The sequence below is a fragment of the Cyclopterus lumpus genome, chromosome 23 (genome assembly GCF_009769545.1).
Source record: "Cyclopterus lumpus isolate fCycLum1 chromosome 23, fCycLum1.pri, whole genome shotgun sequence".
NCBI lineage: Eukaryota > Metazoa > Chordata > Actinopteri > Perciformes > Cyclopteridae > Cyclopterus > Cyclopterus lumpus.
The window spans coordinates 15,170,409-15,193,893 of NC_046988.1; the positions used below are offsets into that span (position 1 = coordinate 15,170,409).

The window sequence follows — 23,485 nt, forward strand, 5'->3', positions numbered from 1 at the left end:
ACTCACAAGTAGACCCGGATCAGCACAGACCACTTTGACTCTGGGGTTTCCGTCCTCTTCCATTTTTCCTTCCTTCCTGTCTCTTGGTTTTTTTTTTTTGTGTTTTTTTTTTTCTTGGAGTCTGGTTCTGCCGACGGCTCGCAGCCACCGACTGCCTGGTTGGTATCAAAGTTTTAAAAACTACCGCATGCTCTTTTTCTTCTACGTGTGTCGTGACATCATTCACAGTGTCGTTAAGATTTTTTAAAAACGCCTTCAGGTGATACAAGAGCGCTAGTTACAACTTTATTACGGCTTTATTACCGCGAGGTTCAGACCTGAAATATCCTCCCAGTTGGGCAGTTACACGTGTGAGGAAAATAAATATATATATAAATGTACATATATATACATTTATATATATATATTTATATATGTTTAAATATATTTATATATATATATTTATATATAATATATACATTTATATTTATACACATTTATATATATATAAATGTATATATAATATATATATACATTTATATATATATATTTATATATATAATATATATATACATTTATATATGTATTTATATATAAATATATATATTTATATATATATACATTTATATTTATACACATTTATATATATATAAATGTATATATAATATATATATACATTTATACATATATTTATATATATAATATATATATATACATTTATATATGTATTTATATATGAATATATATATTTATATTTATATATATATACATTTATATATATACATGTATATATATATTTATATATATAATATATATATATAATATATATATGTATTTATACATAAATATATATATTTATATATATATATATACATTTATATATATATACATGTATATATATATTTATATATATAATATATATATACATTTATATATGTATTTATATATAAATATATATATTTATATTTATATATATATACATTTATATATATATATATATAAATGTATATTTACCAGGCATTCATATGGCCGTATATAGTTATTTTATTTCCTCTGTTCCATACCATAATCGTCCCTGTTCTCCGTCCGCAGCACCGCGTTCACACCATCCTGACGGCCGATCTGGTCATCGTGATGAAGCGAGGGAACATTCTGGAGTACGACAAACCCGAGACCCTCCTGGAGCAGGAAGACGGGATGTTCGCTTCCTTCGTCAGGGCCGACATGTAGACGGCTTCTCTCTCTTCTTCTTCTTCTTCTTCTTCTTCTTCTTCTTCTTCTCTCTCTTCTTCTTCTTCTTCTTCTTCTTCTTCTTCTTCTTCTTCTTCTTCTTCTCGCTCCAGTGAAGCCAATCACGTGTCAATTCAACGGAAAACATTATCAATCACCAGCTGATAGATATTTGAAAGCTTGAACTTGAATCATTCAGCCAATGAAATGCTGCCTTCTTTCTTTCTTTTGGAGAAACACCAAATATCATTTCTCCTAGTTCATCAATCAGATTATCCATATTGGAAATGAGCAAAATACACATATCAAGAAGGTTGATCACTGACTTTTAAGCAACCAGTTTGAATTAAAAATACGACTAGTTTTTATTTCAGGTGTTTAAACTGAGTGCAGAAACAGTTTTTTTTTATTAAATAGTCTTTAGATCGAGCTTTTAGCTCCTTTTTAGGGATCGTTCTGAAACCTTTTACACTTATAACGTCTTTAATTATCTTGTTTAAAATATTTATTGCATTTTAAAACGTTGTGGATCTTCACATTTGTATTAATATGCAACGATAACAACGGAAGGAACTTGTATTTATAATCATTTTTTAACTGAATGCAGTCGCACAGTTTTTAATCCGTTATCTCATATTTTAGACACTTTTTAACACTTGTTTACAAGTGAACTGACTCTTTCTACGTCTTCTCACGTCAGAAGTTCAGCGCGACGTCAACGAGCCAAAACTTCTGGAACGAGAGCGACGAAGAAAATCCACAATCGAGGATTTACTGATGTTTCTGAGAAAACGCCAGACCTCAAAACGTCTTCTTCGTCCTTGAAACGACCTCCAGCGCTCTGGCGTGATGTTTATTCGGGCCATTTTAGGTCCAGAATTATAAATATAACACATTACTGAGCCGGGAGAGGCGAGAAATAAATACAATTATTATCACAAATTTAGCCTCCAACAAGTATTGTTGTGTAACGGAGGTTTCTTTGTAAATATGTGATTTTATGAATATTTTCCCCCTCTTCCAGTTTTTTTAATTGATGTATTTTTAACTAAAAGGGCTTTAACACGTCGTCGTAGTTTATTATTATTATTATTATTATAATGTTTTGTACTTTATTAACTTTAGGAACAAGTACAACCTAAACATATTAGCTTAAAAAAGGCTTTTAAAGGTGTTTAGCCTTTAAAAAAGGCTTTTAGCTTTTAATTAAACTTTTGACTCCAATGAACTTTCACTGTACCGCACAACCGAGTGCTGTGATTGGTCTATGCAAACCATCAACAGCGTGTCATGTAACAGGAAGCTACCGCCAGCAGCTCGTTAGCTTAGCTTAGCACAAAGACTAGATCTGGGTGGAAACTGCTAGCCTGGCTAAAGTTTTAACAGATTAACAGACGATATTCGCTTTAATTTGGTCCAAAAGCGTGAAAACTAATGCAGTTAATGTTCCGAACTTTTCCATATTTATACTCCCGGTTAATGTTTATATGAAGATATTAATTCACTGCTTTCTGCGCCGCATTAAACAAACGTTTAAATTAAACTAAAAAGGTTCTTAAGGTTTCAATCTTCCGCCGGTTGTTTGGAGCTCTCGATGCGTTTCCACTCGTCTCCATGTGGCGGCGCTGTTGTCCCTTTTGTTTTATTATAGTTGATTATACTCACGTAGCTTTTAGAGGAGATCTTTAAATGACTTTTAGAATGTGTGTGTGTGTGTGTGTGCGTCTGAACCTGAAACGCAACAGATTGAAGGTTATTTTACTTTTATTCCGTGTTTGGAGAACTCGGATTGAACTCGTTGAATGAAAAGAAAAGTTCACGTTTGTTATTTTAACGTCTTTTACTTAATGTTCCTTGACATTGACTGTTAAATGTATGTAACACACACACACACACACACACACACACACACACACACACACACACACATTGTCAGACTGCTCTCATGAAAGAACAATTAAATGCAACTTAAACACCGTTTGATTTGTTTTGTATTCTTAATGTTTGTTAGTGTACATTCTGTATATCCAAGACTTTTTAAACATTTAACACAAATTATTATTATGTGTGTCTGATTTTTTTTTTTGTACTCTTGAAATGACAAATAAAATGTTTTTTGAGTGAAATGAGCCTTTTTCTTTCTCTCTCAATAAACCTCACCGACTAATATACAATGTGTTGCTCAAGGGCGCCGCCTGGTGGCCGAGGTTCACATTTCTAGATAATAATTTAGGAATTAAAACCAGAATTATTAAATATATTAACTCCAGTTTATGTCATGAAATATCTCACAAAGCAACATTAGTTTTTTTTAAGGATTTGTTTACGTATTTATATTTATTTTTCTAACTCAATGACTTTTAAACTGCTTTTCATTAAAAAGTAACATGTTTGGTCTTTTTTGATCTATATTGATATATTTATTAACAACATTATAATTAACACTTAGCTTGCCCGTGAGATTATTTCTATATCTTGTCTAATTTATACATTTGTCTGCATTAGTCTTTTTATTTTATTGTAAAATAGAAACACTGACTTATAATCACGTAAAAAATAAAAAAAAGTTACCTGCAAATTAAAAAGGAGAAATGTAAAATTGTAGCTATTAATTCATATTTCACAGGCAATACAAAGATGTTGTATCCTGTAAGACCAAAAAGTCCAATTTACAACCTACATTAATATCACAATTAGACACAGAATAGCCCATTAAACTATAATAATACAACATAACAGTGATCAAAAGTTCATTTACAGAATACTTTTATTTGTACACATTAAAAAAACACTTTGAGTTAAGTTTAATGTGGCTATGTGGGTGAAAATACTCCATTTAAGTCTAAAAATAACTTAATTTGATCATCTGATATTAATAATTAAGGAGCTTAATGAATGTTTGAGCTCAGGAAACTTTATTTAACAGCAGAAATGTTACGCGCATTGATTTGACACGATTCGGTGCGTTTGACTCTAAACGTCGTGTTTTCCGACGGTCCCTGAACGGCCCTCTGAAGGCAGCAGCCCCCCGTCGGAGCGGGTCTGGACTCTGGACGTCGGGACTACGTCAACAGGAGGAGAGGAGACTGTCCCAGACCTCGCAGCTCCGCTACATCCTCCAAATGTCCTCAGACGGGAACGAGTGCGTGCGTCTTTGACCGCCCCCCCCCCCCCCCCCTCTCCACGTGCACGTGGACATGTTTCATCCGCGCGCAAAGACGCACTGAAAGGACCCAAAAGGAAGTTCGACGCGTCAGTTCTACTTTTTCTTTTCTTTTCTTTTCTCTCTTCGCCAGATGTTGGCCAGGAAGAGCATCATCCCGGAGGAGTTCGGTCTCCCCGGCCTCGCCTCCCGGTTGCCCCGCAAGCCGGTGTTCCGGGACCGCGTGAACAAGGCGCGCTTCATCGCCAAGAACGGCTCGTGCAACCTGGCGCACAAGAACATCCGCGAGCAGGGCCGCTTCCTGCAGGACGTGTTCACCACGCTGGTGGACCTCAAGTGGCGCTTCACGCTGGTCATCTTCACCACCACCTTCGTCAGCAGTTGGCTGCTGTTCGCCATGAGCTGGTGGCTGGTGGCCTTCGCGCACGGAGACCTGGACTCCAGAGACCTGGACCCGGACCAGGCGTGGAGCAACAAGACCTTCTGCGTCACCAACGTCAAGTAGGAGCTCGTGGTGTTGGATGATGCGTGTTTGATGAGACTGGGAAGGAGTCACCGGAACTCTTTCTTTCTTTCTTTCTTTCTTTCTTTCTATCCATCTCATGCGCACTCAAGCCGAGCCTCCCACCCTCCTCTTCCTCCTCTTCTTCTCCTCTTCCTCCATTGTTACATGTAGGTGGAGAAAGAGAGGAAGTTAAGAAAGGAAGTCAGGGAGCTCTTTCCTCTCATTTCTGGGGAAATAAAGTAAAGATTGTAGGAGGGGAAGAGTTTGGTACCTCCCTCTTACTCCTTCCTTCCTTCCTTCTTTCCTTTTCCTTCCTTCCTTCCTTTCTTTCTTTCTCCTCTTTCTATCCATCAAGCCAAGCCTCCCACCCTCCTCTTCCTCCATTGTTACATTTGGGTGGAGAAAGAGAGGAAGTTAAGACAGGAAGTCAGGGAGCTCTTTCCTCTCATTTCAGGGGAAATAAAGTAAAGATTGTATGAGGAGAAGAGTTTGGTACCTCCCTCTTACTCCTTTCTTCCTTCTTTCCTTTTCCTTCCTTCCTTTCTTTCTTTCTTTCTCTTCTTTCTATCCATCGAACCAAGCCTCCCACCTTCCTCTTCCTCCTCTTCTTCTCCTCTTCCTCCATTGTTACATGTAGGAGGGAAAGAGTTTGGTACCTCCCTCTTACTCCTTTCTTCCTTCTTTCCTTGTCCTTTCTTCCTTCCTTCCATTCTTTCTTTATTTTTCCTTCCTTCCTTTCCTTTCATTTCCTTAAAAAAAAACTTCTCTCAAATTTAAGGGGTAAATTTACGAGATTAAAGTCGTAGATTTGTATATTCTCTCTGATTAAAGTTGTAATTGTTTTGTCACGGTCAGACTGAAACATATCAGAAAGATAGATTTTTTTTAGATGATTTCTTTTCTTTTCTAGAAATAAACCTCAAAGTCTCTGAATCTATTCTGCAGAATGAAACTTCTGACGTCTGAAGCTTAACGTCTTAAATCAATGTCTCTCTCTCTCTCTCTCTCTCCCCCCTCCAGGTCCTTCATCTCGGCCTTCCTGTTCTCCATCGAGGTTCAGGTGACCATCGGGTTCGGAGGACGCATGATAACCGAACATTGTCCGACGGCCATCACCGTCCTCATCATGCAGAACATCATCGGCCTCATCATCAACGCCGTCATGCTGGGTGAGGACTGGAGTACACTTAAAGTACTAATTATACCAATTATACAGGATCATGTATTTGTAGTACTAAATATAGCAACAATACATTAACATGTGTTTATAATTGAAAAAATGTAACAAAAAAAGAAATCAACTGACATTAAAGATATATTAAAAAATATCTGCTGAACCAAATCGTTTTTAATGTAGGAAAAGCAGCCAGTTTGAGCCTCGACTCAGGTTGTATATTTATATATATATATATTCTCAGGTTGTATATTTATATATTTATCCTCAGGTTGTATATTTATATTTATATATATTTGTCCTCAAGTTGTATATATATATATATTTTTTTTCTCAGGTTGTATATTTATATATATATTTATCCTCAGGTTGTATATTTATATATATATATATATATATATATATATTCTCAGGTTGTATATTTATATATATATTTATCTTCAGGTTGTATATTTATATTTATATATATTTGTCCTCAGGTTGTATATTTATATTTATATATATTTGTCCTCAGGTTGTATATTTATATATATATATATATATATATATATATATATATATATATATATATATATATATATACATATATATATATATATATTTGTCCTCAGGTTGTATATTTATACATATATTTGTCCTCAGGTTGTATATTTATATATATTTATACATATATTTGTCCTCAGGTTGTATATTTATATATATTTATACATATATTTGTCCTCAGGTTGTATATTTATACATATATTTGTCCTCAGGTTGTATATTTATATATATTTATACATATATTTATCCTCAGGTTGTATATTTATATATATTTATACATATATTTATCCTCAGGTTGTATATTTATATATATTTATACATATATTTGTCCTCAGGTTGTATATTTATATATATTTATACATATATTTGTCCTCAGGTTGTATATTTATACATATATTTGTCCTCAGGTTGTATATTTATATATATTTATACATATATTTATCCTCAGGTTGTATATTTATATATATTTATACATATATTTATCCTCAGGTTGTATATTTATATATATTTATACATATATTTATCCTCAGGTTGTATATTTATACATATATTTGTCCTCAGGTTGTATATTTATATATATTTATACATATATTTGTCCTCAGGTTGTATATTTATATATATTTATACTTATATTTATCCTCAGGTTGTATATTTATATATATATTTATACATATATTTATCCTCAGGTTGTATATTTATATATATACATATATTTATCCTCAGGTTGTATATTTATATATATTTATACATATATTTGTCCTCAGGTTGTATATTTATATATATTTATACATATATTTGTCCTCAGGTTGTATATTTATATGTATTTATACATATATTTATCCTCAGGTTGTATATTTATATATATTTATACATATATTTGTCCTCAGGTTGTATATTTATATGTATTTATACATATATTTATCCTCAGGTTGTATATTTATACATATATTTGTCCTCAGGTTGTATATTTATATGTATTTATACATATATTTATCCTCAGGTTGTATATTTATACATATATTTGTCCTCAGGTTGTATATTTATATATATTTATACATATATTTATCCTCAGGTTGTATATTTATATATATTTATACATATATTTATCCTCAGGTTGTATATTTATATATATTTATACATATATTTATCCTCAGGTTGTATATTTATACATATATTTGTCCTTAGGTTGTATATTTATATATATTTATACATATATTTGTCCTCAGGTTGTATATTTATATATATTTATACTTATATTTATCCTCAGGTTGTATATTTATATATATATTTATACATATATTTATCCTCAGGTTGTATATTTATATATATTTATACATATATTTATCCTCAGGTTGTATATTTATATATATTTATACATATATTTGTCCTCAGGTTGTATATTTATATATATTTATACATATATTTGTCCTCAGGTTGTATATTTATATGTATGTATACATATATTTATCCTCAGGTTGTATATTTATACATATATTTGTCCTCAGGTTGTATATTTATATGTATTTATACATATATTTATCCTCAGGTTGTATATTTATACATATATTTGTCCTCAGGTTGTATATTTATATGTATTTATACATATATTTATCCTCAGGTTGTATATTTATATATATTTATACATATATTTGTCCTCAGGTTGTATATTTATATGTTTTTATAAATATATTTAACCTCAGGTTGTATATTTATACATATATTTGTCCTCAGGTTGTATATTTATATGTATTTATACATATATTTATCCTCAGGTTGTATATTTATATATATTTATACATATATTTGTCCTCAGGTTGTATATTTATATGTTTTTATACATATATTTAACCTCAGGTTGTATATTTATACATATATTTAACCTCAGGTTGTATATTTATACATATATTTATCCTCAGGTTGTATATTCATGAAGACGGCTCAGTCCAACCGGCGAGCGGAGACGTTGATCTTCAGCCGTCACGCCGTCATCGCCGTGAGGAACAACTGCTTGTGCTTCATGATCCGGATCGGGGACCTCAGGAAGAGCATGATCATCGGGGCCACCGTCCGGCTTCAGGTTCTGATGCTTCCTGGTTATTTATTAATATATGAAGCCCAGGAAGAGGGTAATATCCAGAGAGAGAACTCCAAATGTACCGGATTAAAGTCGTAAACTAACCAGAAGAAATTTGGATATTCTCTGAGATTAAAGAGGTAGATTTATTAGATTTAAATTGTAAATTTAAGAAGAAAAAACTTGGATATTCTCTGAGATTAAAAAGGTAGATTTATTAGATTTAAATTGTAAATTTAAGAAAAAAAACTTGGATAATCTCTGAGTTTAAAGAGGTAGATTTATTAGATTTAAATTGTAAATTTAAGAAGAAAAAACTTGGATATTCTCTGAGATTAAAAAGGTAGATTTATTAGATTTAAATTGTAAATTTAAGAAGAAAAAACTTGGATAATCTCTGAGTTTAAAGAGGTAAAATTAGAGGCAGAAATTAGATGCAAATGATAATTAATCACGACGTGTGCAGGTGGTGAGGAAGACGACCACGCCCGAGGGCGAGGTGATCCCCATCCATCAGATCGACGTTCCCACGGAGACGGCGGTGGCGAGCAACAGCCTGTTCCTCCTCGCGCCGCTCATCATCTGCCACGTCATCGACAAACACAGGTGCTGTGGGCTCATTATCTAAACTGTTTGACTATTTATTTCTATTTATTATTTATTAGAATACTCTCCTCCTCTCGGCCGGCTGTTTTTATTATTATTATTGTTATTGTTATTATTATTATTATTATTATTATTATTATTATGTTGTCCTCCTCTCAGCCCGCTGTATGACCTGTCAGCCATTATTAATATTATTAATATTATTATTATTATATTGTCCTCCTCTCAGCCCGCTGTATGACCTGTCAGCCATTATTAATATTATTAATATTATTATTATTATGTTGTCCTCCTCTCAGCCCGCTGTATGACCTGTCAGCCATTATTAATATTATTAATATTATTATTATTATATTGTCCTCCTCTCAGCCCGCTGTATGACCTGTCAGCCATTATTAATATTATTAATATTATTATTATTATGTTGTCCTCCTCTCAGCCCGCTGTATGACCTGTCAAGCCATTATTAATATTATTAATATTATTATTATTATATTGTCCTCTCAGCCCGCTGTATGACCTGTCAGCCATTATGAATATTATTATTTATAATTAATTAATTATGTATTTATTAATTATTTATTAATAATAATAATAATAATAATAATAATAATGATTATATTGTCCTCTCAGCCCGCTGTATGACCTGTCAGCCATGGAGCTGCAGTGCAGCGACCTGGAGGTCATCGTCATCCTGGAGGGCGTCGTCGAGACGACCGGCATCACCACACAGGCCCGGACCTCCTACGTCTCCGAGGAGATCCAGTGGGGTCACCGCTTCGTTCCCATAGTGACGGAGGAGGAGGGCGTGTACTCCGCGGACTACTCCAAGTTCGGCAACACAGTCAAGGTGAAGTGACACAAGCATCCGTGTTATTATTATTGTTATTATTATTATTGTTTATATACCAATCGTTGCTTATGCTCCTTTTTAGAAATCAATTTAAAGACGTAGAATCGTACTTTTAAAGTTTCCCATTTTCAATTAACCAATTGAAGCTTTTATTTTATCGTCTTAACTCTTTAAACCTTTTCATGCGTCACATTTTATTGTTATTATTCTTCAGTTCTTCTATAGTTTCTATTCAACTTTAATTTCAATGTCATTCGTCTGTTATTTAATATGATTGATCGGGGTTTAGTTATAATAAAACATGTTTATATTAGTTATATTAAGACATTTCTTATTTTATATCGCTTTGAAAGTTACTTCACGTGGTAAAAAAAAGCAATAACAACAGAAAAAAACAGTAAAAACAAACAAAAACAAACATGGCATGACAAGTAAAAAGAGCTTCAACATGTGACACGTGGTCACGATTTGCTCGGGGGGGGGACATTAAAAAAAACCAACATATTTATTTGTTGTTGTTTGTCGTAAACCCCGTCGCCCAGGTGACGACGCCGCGCTGCAGCGCCCGGGAACTGGACGAGAAGCCGTCCATCTTGATCCAGACGCTGCAGAAGAGCGAGCTGTCGCACCAGAACTCGCTGCGGAAGCGCAACTCCATGCGGCGCAACAACTCCATGCGCAAGAGCGCGGCGAGCGGCGCCGGCCTGCGCAGGAACAACTCGGGGCTCGCCGCGCCCAAAGTGCAGTTCTTCACCCCGACCGACGGGGGGGGCCAGAACGCCAACGCCGTCACCTGACGCGAGGCCGACCCCCTGCTCCTCCCGGAGGCAAGGAGGATTGTGGGCGTTGGAGTTTCTCCGGCTCTGATGGGACTCGTTCTCCTTCTGCCTCGTTTAGACCGTATTCTAGCTCCTGTTTTAGAGTCAGCTGATCGTTTGTGTCTCCGGACCAGTCGGTTGTCACTTTTTACCTTATTAAAGCAATAAATACAAATACATTTGGGCCTGTAAGTCCACAGTTTGACTACAACTAGTGGTAACCAACGGCAACCAATGGCTGCACCGCGTGTCTTTCACTTCGTCTTCTGTGTTGTTTGAGAATAAATCGCTTCATCTGAATGTGGTTTCAGTGTCTGAACTCTTCTTCTTTCGTGTGATTTTAAAATCTATTTAGCTTCCGTGACACGTCGTGGAAAGAAAACATCCAAAATACACATTTATGTGTTTATTTTAATACTTTGTATGTTTGCGTCTGGAGATTTCTCTTAAATTAATTCCCATTATAACGCCTCATTTGCATATTTAAACAACATTTCATATAACTCCTCTTAATGTCAGTGATGAAGTTTCATGTGATATCTATGAGGTCATGTTTTGACCCTATAACACAAGTGATATTAACATGGAATAAAATAAATATTTAAATAATATCCGTGTGTGACAACAAGGTAAAAAATCTATTGTTTAAAAACAGCATAAATATATAGCATACAAAAAATCCTTAACGGACACATCGGGCTACTGTATACTCACTTTGAATATATTAATTAAAATTGAATAGATAGCTGAATTTAATTATTTGTTTAATTACTTTTTTTTAAATAATATGTTATGCTCAAAATAAATGTATATATTTTTTTCCTCTAACAAACCGATTAAAACAAATAAAAGAAAACTTGGATGTTGTCATCGCTGCACTCTGTTTCGCCTGACGTTGCCTTTACGTGCCTCTGACGTCATCGCCGCAACCCGGAAGTGAGAGCGGTAAGGCGACGAGGAGGACAAACACAAACAAACAAACATGGCTCGAGCTTTGCTTCGCGGAGCCGTCGGCGCGTCGTTGCGGCTCAGCGGGACTTCAACGCCGCTTGCTGCCGCGACTCGTTTCTGCTCTCGGGCCGAACCGGAGCCGCTGACGGTGCGACGGCAAAGCCACGGAATCAGGTAACGGAACGGAGCGCGGCCCGCGGACCCGGAACGGCCGGAAAACACTTTAAAAGCGCTGCTTACAGAACTTCGTTGCACCTGTCGAGGTCCAGAGGGAAAGTCCGCGTGCATGTTATTCCTGTTAGAAATGTATTTACAAATAATAAAAAGTTCATATTTACCTCCGTGTACAGTTAAATTAACGTTTTCTTTCTTTCTCAAGGTGCCACTAATAATTTATCCGCAGTATGTGTATATATGTTTATATATGTGAGTGTGAGAGTGTGTGTGTATATATATATATATATATATACATATATATATATACACATATATATATATATATGTATATATATATATGTATATGTATATATATATATATATATGTGTATATATATGTATACATATATGTGTATATATATATATGTATATATATGTATACATATATGTGTATATATATATATATGTATGTATATATACATAGACATATGTATGTATATATATATATATATATATGTATACATATATATATATGCATATATACATAGACATATGTATGTATATATATATACATATATGTGTATATATATATATGTATGTATATATATGTGTGTATATATATATATATATATATATATGTGTATATATATATATATATGTATGTGTATATATATGTCTGTATATATATGTATATGTATATATATATATATATATATATATATATGTATATATATATATAAAGTTTTGACAGCTATGTATTAAAATGTTTTATTAATATTTATTATAAAAATACAACGTAAAATAATTTAAATTAGCTCCATCTTGACCAACTGTGACACTAAAATGTATAAATATGTTTTTTTCTGCTTGATAAATACATTTATCTTTTTAAACTTGAAGTAATTTTTTTTAATAATATAGTATAATTGGAGCCTCTCCGGTGAGTTAAATCCTTTGATGTCATTAAAACACGTCTACGTTGTTTTCTTCCTCATATTAAAATCGACCCACTGATACTACCGTCATACCAGTTTATAGAGAACCTCTGTAACAAACTGCCCAAATACATGAAAACAACAATGTAAAATATTAATATTTGTCTTTTGTCTTTTTCCAGGAGGATCATATTGAACAATCCCAAGAAGAGGAACGCTCTGTCTCTGTCCATGCTGGAGTCCCTCAGAGAAAACATCATGGCCGACGTCGACAGTGACGACCTCAGAGTGGTGATCATATCAGGTGTGTGTGTGTGTGTAGGAGAGAGAGCGTGTGTGTGTGTGTAGGAGAGAGAGCGTGTGTGTGTGTGTGTGTGTGTGTGTGAGAGAGAGAGAGAGAGAGAGAGAGAGAGAGACACAAGATGGTGGTCTAACCTTGTTGTTGTTGTTGTTGTTGTTGTTGTTGTTGTGTGTGAGAGAGTGACAGAGAGACAAAGATGATGGTCTAACCTGTGTGTGTGTGTGTGTGTGTGTGTGTGTGTGTGTGTGTGTGTGTGTGTGTGTGTGTGTGTGTGTGTGTGTGTGTGTGTGTGTGTGTGTGTGTGTGTGTGTGTGTGTGTGTGTGTGTGTGTGTGTGTGTGTGTGTGTGTGTGTGTGTGTGTGTGTGTGTGTGTGTGTGTGTGTTTCCAGCCAGAGGTCCAGTGTTTTCCTCTGGACACGACCTGAAGGAGCTGACGTCCGCTCAGGGCCGAGAATATCACACAAAGGTGTTTCACACCTGTGCAGAAGTGAGTCTGTTTGTTTCAAATGATTTTGGTTTTAAGTGACAAAACGGCATTATGTAAACACACACACACACACACACACACACACACACACACACTGTGTAACTCTCGTCTTCAGGTAATGACTCTGATACAAGACATACCCGTTCCGGTGATCGCCATGGTGAACGGCGTCGCCACGGCGGCCGGTTGCCAGCTTGTCGCCAGCTGTGACGTCGCCGTGGCGACGGAGACGTCCACCTTCGCCACGCCGGGTGTGAACGTGGGTCTGTTCTGCTCGACGCCGGCGGTGGCCATCGGCAGAGCGGTGCCGCGGAAGGTGAGCGTTAACTTAATAAATAAAAATATTTATATATATATATATCTAAAAATATTTATATATATATCTAAAAATATTTATATATATATATATATATATATATATATATATATATATATATATATATATATATATATATATGAGGGAAAACTGCCTTTTCACCGATTTGCAATAAATAAATACGACATTTAATCTATTTTAACCAGGTCGCCATGGAGATGCTGATAACGGGCACTCCCATCTCGGCCCACAATGCTTTGCTGCACGGTCTGATCAGCCGAGTGGTGCCGGAGGAGCGCCTGGAGGAGGAGACGCTGGCCATCGCCCGCCGGGTGTGTCGGGCCAGCCGGCCCGTCGTCGCCCTCGGCAAGGCCACCTTCCAGAGGTCAGAGGTCACAGATTATTTTCTGTATCTAAAGTCCTGGGATGACTTTAAATACAACCTAATATTTTCTTTTAACCATCAATAAATCCACATTTATTTCTAATTTCTTCCAAACAATGGGAATTATATTAGTATAATTTTTTTTTGAGAATTAGAACCAATCAGCTGCTTGACTTGAGCAATACATTAATTTATTAACTGTATTATAATATACTCAGAATTATGTTTGATTACATTTTGTGACAAAACAAAGTTTTATTTATTTGAGACATTTGCCACTATTAAAATATGAAACGGCTTTTAAATGGACTTTTTTTATTTGAGCAATAAATTCATTTATTAACTGTATTATAAATAGAATTTAAAATACATACAATATAAATATTAACTGTATTATAGTTTATCAAGCGCTTTTAGAAAAGCTTTGAGAAATTCAAAGTATTATTATTATTATAATATACTCAGAATTTTTTGGATTACATTTTGTGACAAAGGGGAGTTTTATTTATTTTACATATATTTTCCACTATTAAAATATTAAATATATATATATATGATTTCTTTCTTAATTTTCCTCTTCCTTTCATATTTTTAATGATGTATTTTACACAATATGTTTATATTCACGCACCAATCACAGAAGTCATATTCCTCGTATGTGCAAAACAAAACGAGGCAATAAAATCGTTTTACTGATGTTTTTTTTTTTTTTTTTACTGCCTCTCCCCTAAAAAGACAAATGGCTCAAGGTCGAGACGCGGCGTACGCCACCGCCTCCAAGGTCATGGTGGACAACCTGGCGCTGAGGGACGGGCAGGAGGGCATCCGGGCCTTCATCGAGAAGCGCCAGCCGGTGTGGAGCAACACGGCGGAAAAGGCCCACGACTGACCGAGGATTTGAACCGGCGACTTCCTCTGGAGACGAGCCGATGAACCATTTTGTGCCTCGAAGAGTCCAGATGTGTATATAAAGCTGAAAGAATGCTGCTCTCTGTATTTGTATAATTGTAAATGCAATAAATCGGGTTACACGTTGGTGTTTGTTGTTGTTATTGTAAAAGTAACCGGTAGTAAAAGCACGAGTAAACAAAAAGAAAACAGCTTACGGTGCATTTCAGTATTAAACATCGTCAAACAGAAACTAACTAATTAAATCTTTTTTATTTAGGTTACGTTTTGAATGATATTGTTTAAGTTTTAATGATTAAAGTGTATTAATGATTATTTATTAATAGCCATCACACAAAGCTATATATATATATATCTAGGTATAATTAATTAATCAATAAATAATCCTCATTGAGGATATTAAAACTTTGCCTTTGAGTGTTTCTAAATAATAATAAAAAACATACATTTCTCAATATAACGCTTAACACAAATGACAGGAAGTGAGCACGTTAATTCATTTTATATTTTTGGTATTTTTTATTATCAGGTTTATTTATATTTTTGTTGTCTATCGTTTAAATTTATGTATTTGAATTATTTTGTCTTGTTTTAATGTTTAACGTTATATTCTTTGGTATAGATCGTGAACTGATGAAAGCTCCCTTCGTGGTAATGAAAGCCTAATTTCCATGTTAATCAATATGATTACTTGGTTATTATTGGGTTGATTTAATCTTTAGCCGAATTACCAGTTGTGTTTTTATATATTTTGCATTCATTGTCAAAATAAATCAGTTTAATTGTAAGACATCCCCTCACATTAAAATTAAATATTTTCTTCAGATTAATTCAATTTATCAAGAAAAATAAATGTGATTGTTATGTTATATTTATAATTGAGTGTTTTCTCTCACGTTTTCATTTATTCTGAGATCTCTGAGGCCATAAGGAGGAAATAAGGAAATAGGAACGTCACGTGGGACGTGTGTCACGTGACAGGTTGTAGTTTCACAGAATGGCCAGAAGATGGCGCACTTGCGTTAATCATAAAAAGCAAAAACAGCTGATTATCACATTTCCTTTTATCTTTTAAAAAAAAAAATATATATATTTTCTTGGAAAGAGACGATAAACCGATTGTCAAAAAAATCAATTTTCTGTGGATTAAAATAAAATGCAATTATTATTGTATATTGTTTTTTATACAAAAAAAATAAGATTATCTCCAGAAAGGCTTTGTTCCAATCAACAGTTTATTCTAGTGAAGTTTTTCCAAGCAGTAGTCAAAATGATTAATAAACAAGGAAATATTTGGTATTTTTGGGTCCTCTTGCATCCATTATTAAGTATAAACTGCTGAACACTGAATTACAGGAATATTTACTGAATGTATCATCCACGATTCTGCATGAATTGCATCTTAACTCATTTGAAAACTCTCTAAAACAATATATCCACACATGATGTGGCTTATCCCCTCACGCCCCCACGCGAGTTTAATTAAAAACCTTCTTAAAGAAACCTCAGAGTCACTTTCACCCACCTCATTTTATTAAGCAAAGTATCAGAATGGCCTGCGATTAGTCGTTTAACAAAAAACAGAGATAACTTAGGGAATGTGATGGAACAGTATAACTGCAATGTGTGTGTGTGTGTGTGCAGAATAATACAAGGGAATCTAGTGTGTGCATATATGTGTGTGTGTGTGTGTGCCAGCAGCTGAACAGTAGTTGATATGACAGTGTTGAGAATAATAAGACATAATGAAGAAAAAGCTAAACTAGTTCACGTCCGTCTGGCTGCATGTGCTCAATATGTGGTAACTAAAAGTACAGCAGTTTTTTTATTTTTTAAACTAAAAAAAAACATGTTAGCTATGGTTACAAAGCAAATCAGATGGCTTAACGCCACCGAACCAAAAATATATATATTTATATATTATTAGCCCTCGCAAATTAGCCTTTAGTCTCTAATCGGGGTTTGAATTTAACCAAAAAAACTGGCCTCGAATGCGTGTAAATGTCCAACGTATTTTACTTTGCGTACGTAAGAGAGATGAATTGCACGTCAGTTTAATCAGGAAGGAGTAAAAAAAAAAAAAAAAAAAAAAATCCCCGAAAGTGGAAAGTGAAGATTAAAAAATAAACTCTGCTCTTTCTACAGTTGGTGGCCGCCGCACCCGCTCTCTATTTCTACCATCGGACATATTATTATACTTCTTTTCTCTGAAAAATAACATTCACAAAGCATTGAGAGATCTCTAACGTAAAATATCTGGAAGTCACATATTAAAAAAAATAAAGACGGAAAATAAAAAAAGAGCTTTTGTCTTTTTCAGGAGAAGGTCCCCCCTCCCCCCAGCTACTGATAACAACTCAGCATATTAAGAAAAGGAATCCACTGTACACATCAGACTCTAGAAGATATATATATATATATATATATATATATATATATATAAAAATATTTTTTTTATATATATTTATATATAGTATATATATATATATATATACTGTCACCTCTCGTTAATTTTACATCCAAAAATAAAATAAAATCTTCAGTCAGTTTTTAAAGTGATCGGTAAAAACTTGGGAGGCTGGTGCAGAAGGTCAGTACTTCACACATAAAGAACAAAACCCGGCTCCTGAAGAAGCTCGGACCACTGCTCATCTTTACCAGTGTCAGTGACTACGCCTTTTTTTTCTTTTTTTTTTTTTTTTACAGTGTCTTGACGTTTGTCTATCGTCCAATCACAGCAGCATGGACTCCTGCATGGCGAACGCCTCCTGTGCGTGCCTGTAGTGTGGTCCTCCGAACAGCTGGGGGAGCTGTTGCTTCATGACGGGCGGCTGTTGCTTCTGGAACTGAGTCCTGTAGTGGAGCGCGGCGTCAGCGTTCGGGGGGAAAGTGAACTCCTGAACGGGAGACATTTGGGCTTGCTGGAAGCTGGGCGAACGCGGCACCCCGCCCGGAGATAGGAGCGGCGGAGCAGCCTCCGACGCCCACGGGAGCCCGTCCGCGGGCCGACGGGGCCCGCCTTCTGGCAGGTAGTGCGGGACCGCCTCGCCCCGCTGATGCCCCTCAAACCCGTAGACCTGTGCGGTGGAGGTGAGCTGTTGCAGGTAGATCGGTGTGGAGCTCCCCTGGGCTTCCAGATGCTGGGAGTGCTCCGGGGGAGGCCTGGCGTTTCGGTTGGAGCTCGGGGGCGGCGGCTGCCTGCGGTAGGTGGTGTAGGAATTGTTCATGAGCGCCTTCTCCGGGGAGTCTCTGTTGCTCGGGTGCTGGGTGGTGGCGTACGCTCGCTCCCCGGAGGGTGGGGTAAACCGAGAGGACGGACCATAGAGTCTTTCCTCCCCTCTGTGGTCCAGGCCCACGCTGTATGCGGGGTGTAAGATGGGGCCTTCGGTGATAGTTCTGCCCGGGGAGAGCTGCTGGGGAGGGGTGCTGTACTGGCTCTGGCTGCCAGGGTAGCTTGCATGGACCCCCCCTGGACTGTTGTGGGTAAACGCAGGAGGGAGAGGGTGTTTGGCCCCCCTGGGCCCTGATGCGACAGAGGCGGCGCTCCCGGCCAGACTGGGGCTTCCCGGATGAAGGGACGGCACACTGAAGGCCGTCTCACTGCGAGGGGTCCTCATTCTGGACGGAGCTCTGTCGAACTCCAGGATCTCGAACTCCGGCTCGAGCAGCCCGGGTACGTTGTCATACTGGGAGGCGTTGGAGCCGCGGTTGGCGTCGGGGCTGGAGCCCTTGGAGCCCGGCCGGTGGTGTGACAGTGCGCTGTCTTCTGGGCTGGAAGGGGCCGGTGACGTCCCTCTGCTCGCCTTGACCTCCCGGGCCGCCGCCTTGACCGCCTCCAGCTTTGTATCGGAGGGTTTGAACCACCGGGGGGTGATCTCCCTGCGAGAGCTGGATGCCGCGTTGGAGTTCTGGTAGGCGATGGCGTGGCCCTGATGCCTCACTCCGTCCCCTGTAACGAGCTGCGGTGGAGGGCCCGAGGTCGTTGTTGCCCCCCTCTCATTTGTGGTGGAGGTGGACTGCTTTCTCTGCTCATTGGGGATCTCCCCGGATCCCCTGGAGCGCACCTCCCTCTTGTCGGCCTTGTGGTGGCGGATCGATTTCTCTAGCGAGTCCCGGCGCGACCGGCTTGGGGGGCGACTCACCCGCTGGCGCTCCGGTACAGGACTCGGGTCCCTGGGAGGCTCCGCCGGCTCGACGTGGCTTTGACCGTTGGCTATGTGGTTCACCACCGCCAGCTCAGGGGGAAGCTGCCCCAGAACCTTCTTGGGAAACTCCTCCTCTTTACCTGCAAGATGGAAAACAGTGGAAACGCATTAGAGCGCCCATCGGGAACCAGAACCGAACGGGTGATTGTTTGACACACTTGCGTGGCGCTGATTCACATCGGATGAGGAAGTCACGACAGGGACATGAATTCATGCAACACCACTGCCATAGAGAGGTAAAACAAATAAAAAGGAGAATTTTACAGGCAAAGAGCAAAGGAAAAGGAACATCAGGAATAATGTTTGATATTAATTCTGCGCCCGCCGGAGGGGGCTCAATTAGGAAGTGACATTCAAACGATTGCCTCTCTGAAATTATGAGTTTCTCTCCATTTTGTTGAACTGTACTTAGCTGCAGCAGTAGCCCCGGACATGAAAGGTCACCCAGAAGTAGTTCTTGATTAATGAACCACGTTAAATGTACCGAGACCGATTGGAACAAGCATTTAAAGTCACATTTCTTGACTTAAGACTACTCAGCCTGGATCAAGTACATGCTACAAGTTCAAGACAGTGATACTAATGCTCTACGTCAAAAATAAACAAAAAAGATAGTAACATTATGCAGAGGGCAGACGTGGTGACGTCGGGGGACTGTGAAGGGAAAGCGTGAGCAGAAGAGTCGGACCAGGAGGCTGCAGCGAGATGTGGAAGGAAACTGATTGGTAGTGAATTCATCAACTTAAGTGTCGGTCCCTTGCAGAGTTCATCCACTGACCTTTTGACCTTTTCCCTCTCGTACAGTGTGGGGGGGGAGGGTTTACATTAACGGGGGAATCTGACGTAAACTACCTCATTACAACTGGATCAGTTAATGTGAAAAAAAAGCTATTATTTTGTAGGCCAAAATTATTTATTTTAAAACTGAAACGGCAGTGCTGCACAGTGTTATTAGAGCCAATATGACGACAGGACGGCCTAAAACAGATAAGTGTATTTCATTGATTTAATAAAAAGACAAATAGGAACACACTTTAGTGTTTTAGAAAACAAACCAATTCATAATATGAAATCATAATGCAAGTTCCCTATCATCGTAAAACTGAACTATATGACCATTGTTTGAGGCTGACAGATTTGTCCTCCATGTTCCTTATTTATATATGCTGTGTTTGCCGCGAGCAGGTTATTGGTTTTTATTTCACACAGCTGGAAAGAGGAAGTTGTTTCAGTGTGTCTAACCTTGCCTTCAGGAGTTACACAATATTAGTATAAATGATGCTGTAGAAGGAAATAAAATGCTGATTTGAAAGGTCATAACATAGGCAGTTATTCCTTTTGCATAAGAGTCATTATTGCAGAAGTTGGTGACAGAAAATAACTGAATCCAGACGCCTCCACTCTCGATCAAAGGTCCGTCCAGCTGCTGTTTGTTCACCGCGGTGGTGATGTGGTTGGGAAACCAGACGACCGTCTCTTCACTCAAACTGAAGCTGGTGTGAAGTTTTAGAACCGCAAAAAAAAAAAAGCCGTCGTCTCTCACAGTTCAGATCACAAAAAACTATTCAGATTGCGCCGCACGCCAGCAGATGGTTGTTCAAGTAGACGCTAAACAAAAGCCTCCAGTGTTGGAAAAGTGGCTCATTATCTTGTCAGCGGGCAGGAAAGCGAACAGACAGCTACTGTGATGGTTGTGTGGGTTCTGGTTCCTCCTTCACACTATTTGAGTCAAAAAATCGTTAACCCATCTTTACAAATAGAAGTCTGCACTTTAAATGGATAGTGGGGTTGATTGATGTATTTCTTCAGGGTTGGGGCATTTACCTGCAGCAGTTTTCAGCTCTCGCTGACTTAGAACTGAAGCTGTTAACTGCGCTCTCTCCAAAGACCTCATTGACAAAAAAACAGCAGAGTAACCTCTCGGTACACGAAAGTTTATTCTCACGGTACGCGGAAGTGCAACCTCACGGTACGCGGAAGTGAAACCTCACGGTACGCGGAAGTGAAACCTCACGGTACGCGGAAGTGAAACCTCACGGTACGCGGAAGTGAAACCTCACGGTACGCGGAAGTGCAACCTCACGGTACGCGGTAGTGTAACCTCACGGTACGCGAAAGTGCAACCTCACGGTACGCGAAAGTGCAACCTCACGGTACACGGTAGTGTAACCTCACGGTACACGAAAGTGCAACCTCACGGTACGCGAAAGTGCAACCTAACGGTACACGGAAGTGTGACCTCACGGCACGCGGAAGTGAAACTTCACGGTACGCGGAAGTGAAACCTTACGGTACGCGGAAGTGCAACCTCACGGTACGCGGAAGTGAAACCTCACGGTACGCGGAAGTGAAACCTCACGGTACGCGGAAGTGCAACCTCACGGTACGTGGAACCTCACGGTACACGAAAGTTTAACCTCACGGTACACGGAAGTGTAACCTCACGGTACGCGGAAGTGAAACCTCACGGTACGCGGAAGTGAAACCTCACGGTACACGGAAGTGCAACCTCACGGTACGCGGTAGTGTAACCTCACGGTACGCGAAAGTGCAACCTCACGGTACGCGAAAGTGCAACCTCACGGTACACGGAAGTGTGACCTCACGGCACGCGGAAGTGAAACTTCACGGTACGCGGAAGTGAAACTTTACGGTACGCGGAAGTGCAACCTCACGGTACGCGGAAGTGAAACCTCACGGTACGCGGAAGTGAAACCTCACGGTACGCGGAAGTGCAACCTCACGGTACGCGGAAGTGCAACCTCACGGTACGCGGAAGTGAAACCTCACGGTACGCGGAAGTGCAACCTCACGGTACGCGGAACCTCACGGTACACGAAAGTTTAACCTCACGGTACACGGAAGTGTAACCTCACGGTACGCGGAAGTGAAACCTCACGGTACGCGGAAGTGAAACCTCACGGTACGCGGAAGTGAAACCTCACGGTACACGGAAGTGCAACCTCACGGTACGCGGTAGTGTAACCTCACGGTACGCGAAAGTGCAACCTCACGGTACGCGAAAGTGCAACCTCACGGTACACGGAAGTGTGACCTCACGGCACGCGGAAGTGAAACTTCACGGTACGCGGAAGTGAAACCTTACGGTACGCGGAAGTGCAACCTCACGGTACGCGGAAGTGAAACCTCACGGTACGCGGAAGTGCAACCTCACGGTACGCGGAACCTCACGGTACACGAAAGTTTAACCTCACGGTACACGGAAGTGTAACCTCACGGTACGCGGAAGTGAAACCTCACGGTACGCGGAACCTCACGGTACACGAAAGTTTAACCTCACGGTACACGAAGTTTAACCTCACGGTACACGGAAGTCACACGATAAGCACCAATGGACCAGCAACTCCTGTGTAAATAATGCTTCTTTTAGACTGTCATCTACTGACTATGGAGAAGTACGCACCTCATACAACCACACTTCAAACTATCCCATCAAAAAGAGAAACCACTTTTCTCTTTTATAAAAATAAGCTACAGGTTTAATAAGTAAATGTGCAGTTCAGATGTTCAGATTGTTGGCCTACTAATACCGCGATACGCCGTAACTTCCCAGTAGCGTGCAGTGCCTTTAGTTGGGCACCAGAGGGCACACAATGTCGTCTGAAACTGAAAGAGCTGAACTTTTACAACCACTTTTACAAAAACATGAGTAAAGGGTAAGAAAAGAAAAAGAAAAGCTGAAGGTACAAATACAATAGGCGAGCCAGCTACTGCAGGGCTGAAGCAATGCATCTGAACTTAGTTAGAAATATTAAGTGTGGGGGATAAAAGACTAGTTTGTGAAGGAAAAAAATACAAAAATAACCCGAGTGGTTGTTGGACAGACAGGCGACAGACAGGACGGACGGACTGACTGAGATACAGATGGGACAGA

At 38.3% G+C, this 23,485-nt stretch overlaps 4 protein-coding genes across 7 annotated transcripts in view; 3 read left to right on the top strand and 1 right to left on the bottom strand.

Moving 5' to 3' along the window:
- Positions 1-1,252, top strand: part of abcc9 (ATP-binding cassette, sub-family C (CFTR/MRP), member 9) — a 43,953-nt gene extending 42,701 nt beyond the window's left edge. Inside the window, 1 exon segment of the mRNA XM_034526168.1 lies at positions 1,072-1,252. Coding sequence (XP_034382059.1) covers positions 1,072-1,209 — 138 coding nt within the window. The 3' untranslated portion in view covers positions 1,210-1,252.
- A 3,253-nt stretch (positions 1,253-4,505) lies between these two features.
- Positions 4,506-10,924, top strand: kcnj8 (potassium inwardly rectifying channel subfamily J member 8). Its single transcript, XM_034526272.1, has 6 exons — positions 4,506-4,873; positions 5,898-6,046; positions 8,511-8,671; positions 9,135-9,274; positions 9,908-10,124; positions 10,670-10,924. The coding sequence occupies exons 1-6, from the start codon at positions 4,506-4,508 to the stop codon at positions 10,922-10,924; spliced, it is 1,290 nt and encodes a 429-aa protein (XP_034382163.1).
- Positions 10,925-11,864: 940 nt separating this feature from the next.
- Positions 11,865-15,513, top strand: echdc3 (enoyl CoA hydratase domain containing 3). The gene is made up of 6 exons (XM_034526242.1): positions 11,865-12,070; positions 13,170-13,291; positions 13,678-13,775; positions 13,891-14,091; positions 14,298-14,476; positions 15,212-15,513. Exons 1-6 carry the CDS (start codon positions 11,928-11,930, stop codon positions 15,363-15,365), a joined length of 897 nt encoding a protein of 298 aa, XP_034382133.1. The 5' UTR covers positions 11,865-11,927; the 3' UTR covers positions 15,366-15,513.
- Positions 15,514-18,071: 2,558 nt separating this feature from the next.
- Positions 18,072-23,485, bottom strand: part of usp6nl (USP6 N-terminal like) — a 57,964-nt gene continuing 52,550 nt past the window's right edge. For all 4 annotated transcript variants that reach the window (XM_034525873.1, XM_034525875.1, XM_034525874.1 and 1 more), the window contains one exon: positions 18,072-19,670. In XM_034525873.1, the coding sequence (XP_034381764.1) occupies positions 18,118-19,670 (1,553 nt within the window). In that variant the 3' untranslated portion in view covers positions 18,072-18,117. The remainder of the gene's footprint in view (positions 19,671-23,485) is intronic.

Excerpts from the sequence above, each read along its gene's own strand:
- kcnj8 (XM_034526272.1), top strand. The coding sequence starts at position 4,506 with ATGTTGGCCAGGAAGAGCATCATCCCGGAGGAGTTCGGTCTCCCCGGC. Across the intron at positions 8,672-9,134 it reads GGGCCACCGTCCGGCTTCAG|GTGGTGAGGAAGACGACCAC; the intron begins GTTCTGATGCTT and ends CGACGTGTGCAG. Across the intron at positions 10,125-10,669 it reads AGTTCGGCAACACAGTCAAG|GTGACGACGCCGCGCTGCAG; the intron begins GTGAAGTGACAC and ends CCCGTCGCCCAG.
- echdc3 (XM_034526242.1), top strand. The coding sequence starts at position 11,928 with ATGGCTCGAGCTTTGCTTCGCGGAGCCGTCGGCGCGTCGTTGCGGCTC. Across the intron at positions 13,292-13,677 it reads CAGAGTGGTGATCATATCAG|CCAGAGGTCCAGTGTTTTCC; the intron begins GTGTGTGTGTGT and ends GTGTGTTTCCAG. Across the intron at positions 14,092-14,297 it reads GCAGAGCGGTGCCGCGGAAG|GTCGCCATGGAGATGCTGAT; the intron begins GTGAGCGTTAAC and ends TATTTTAACCAG.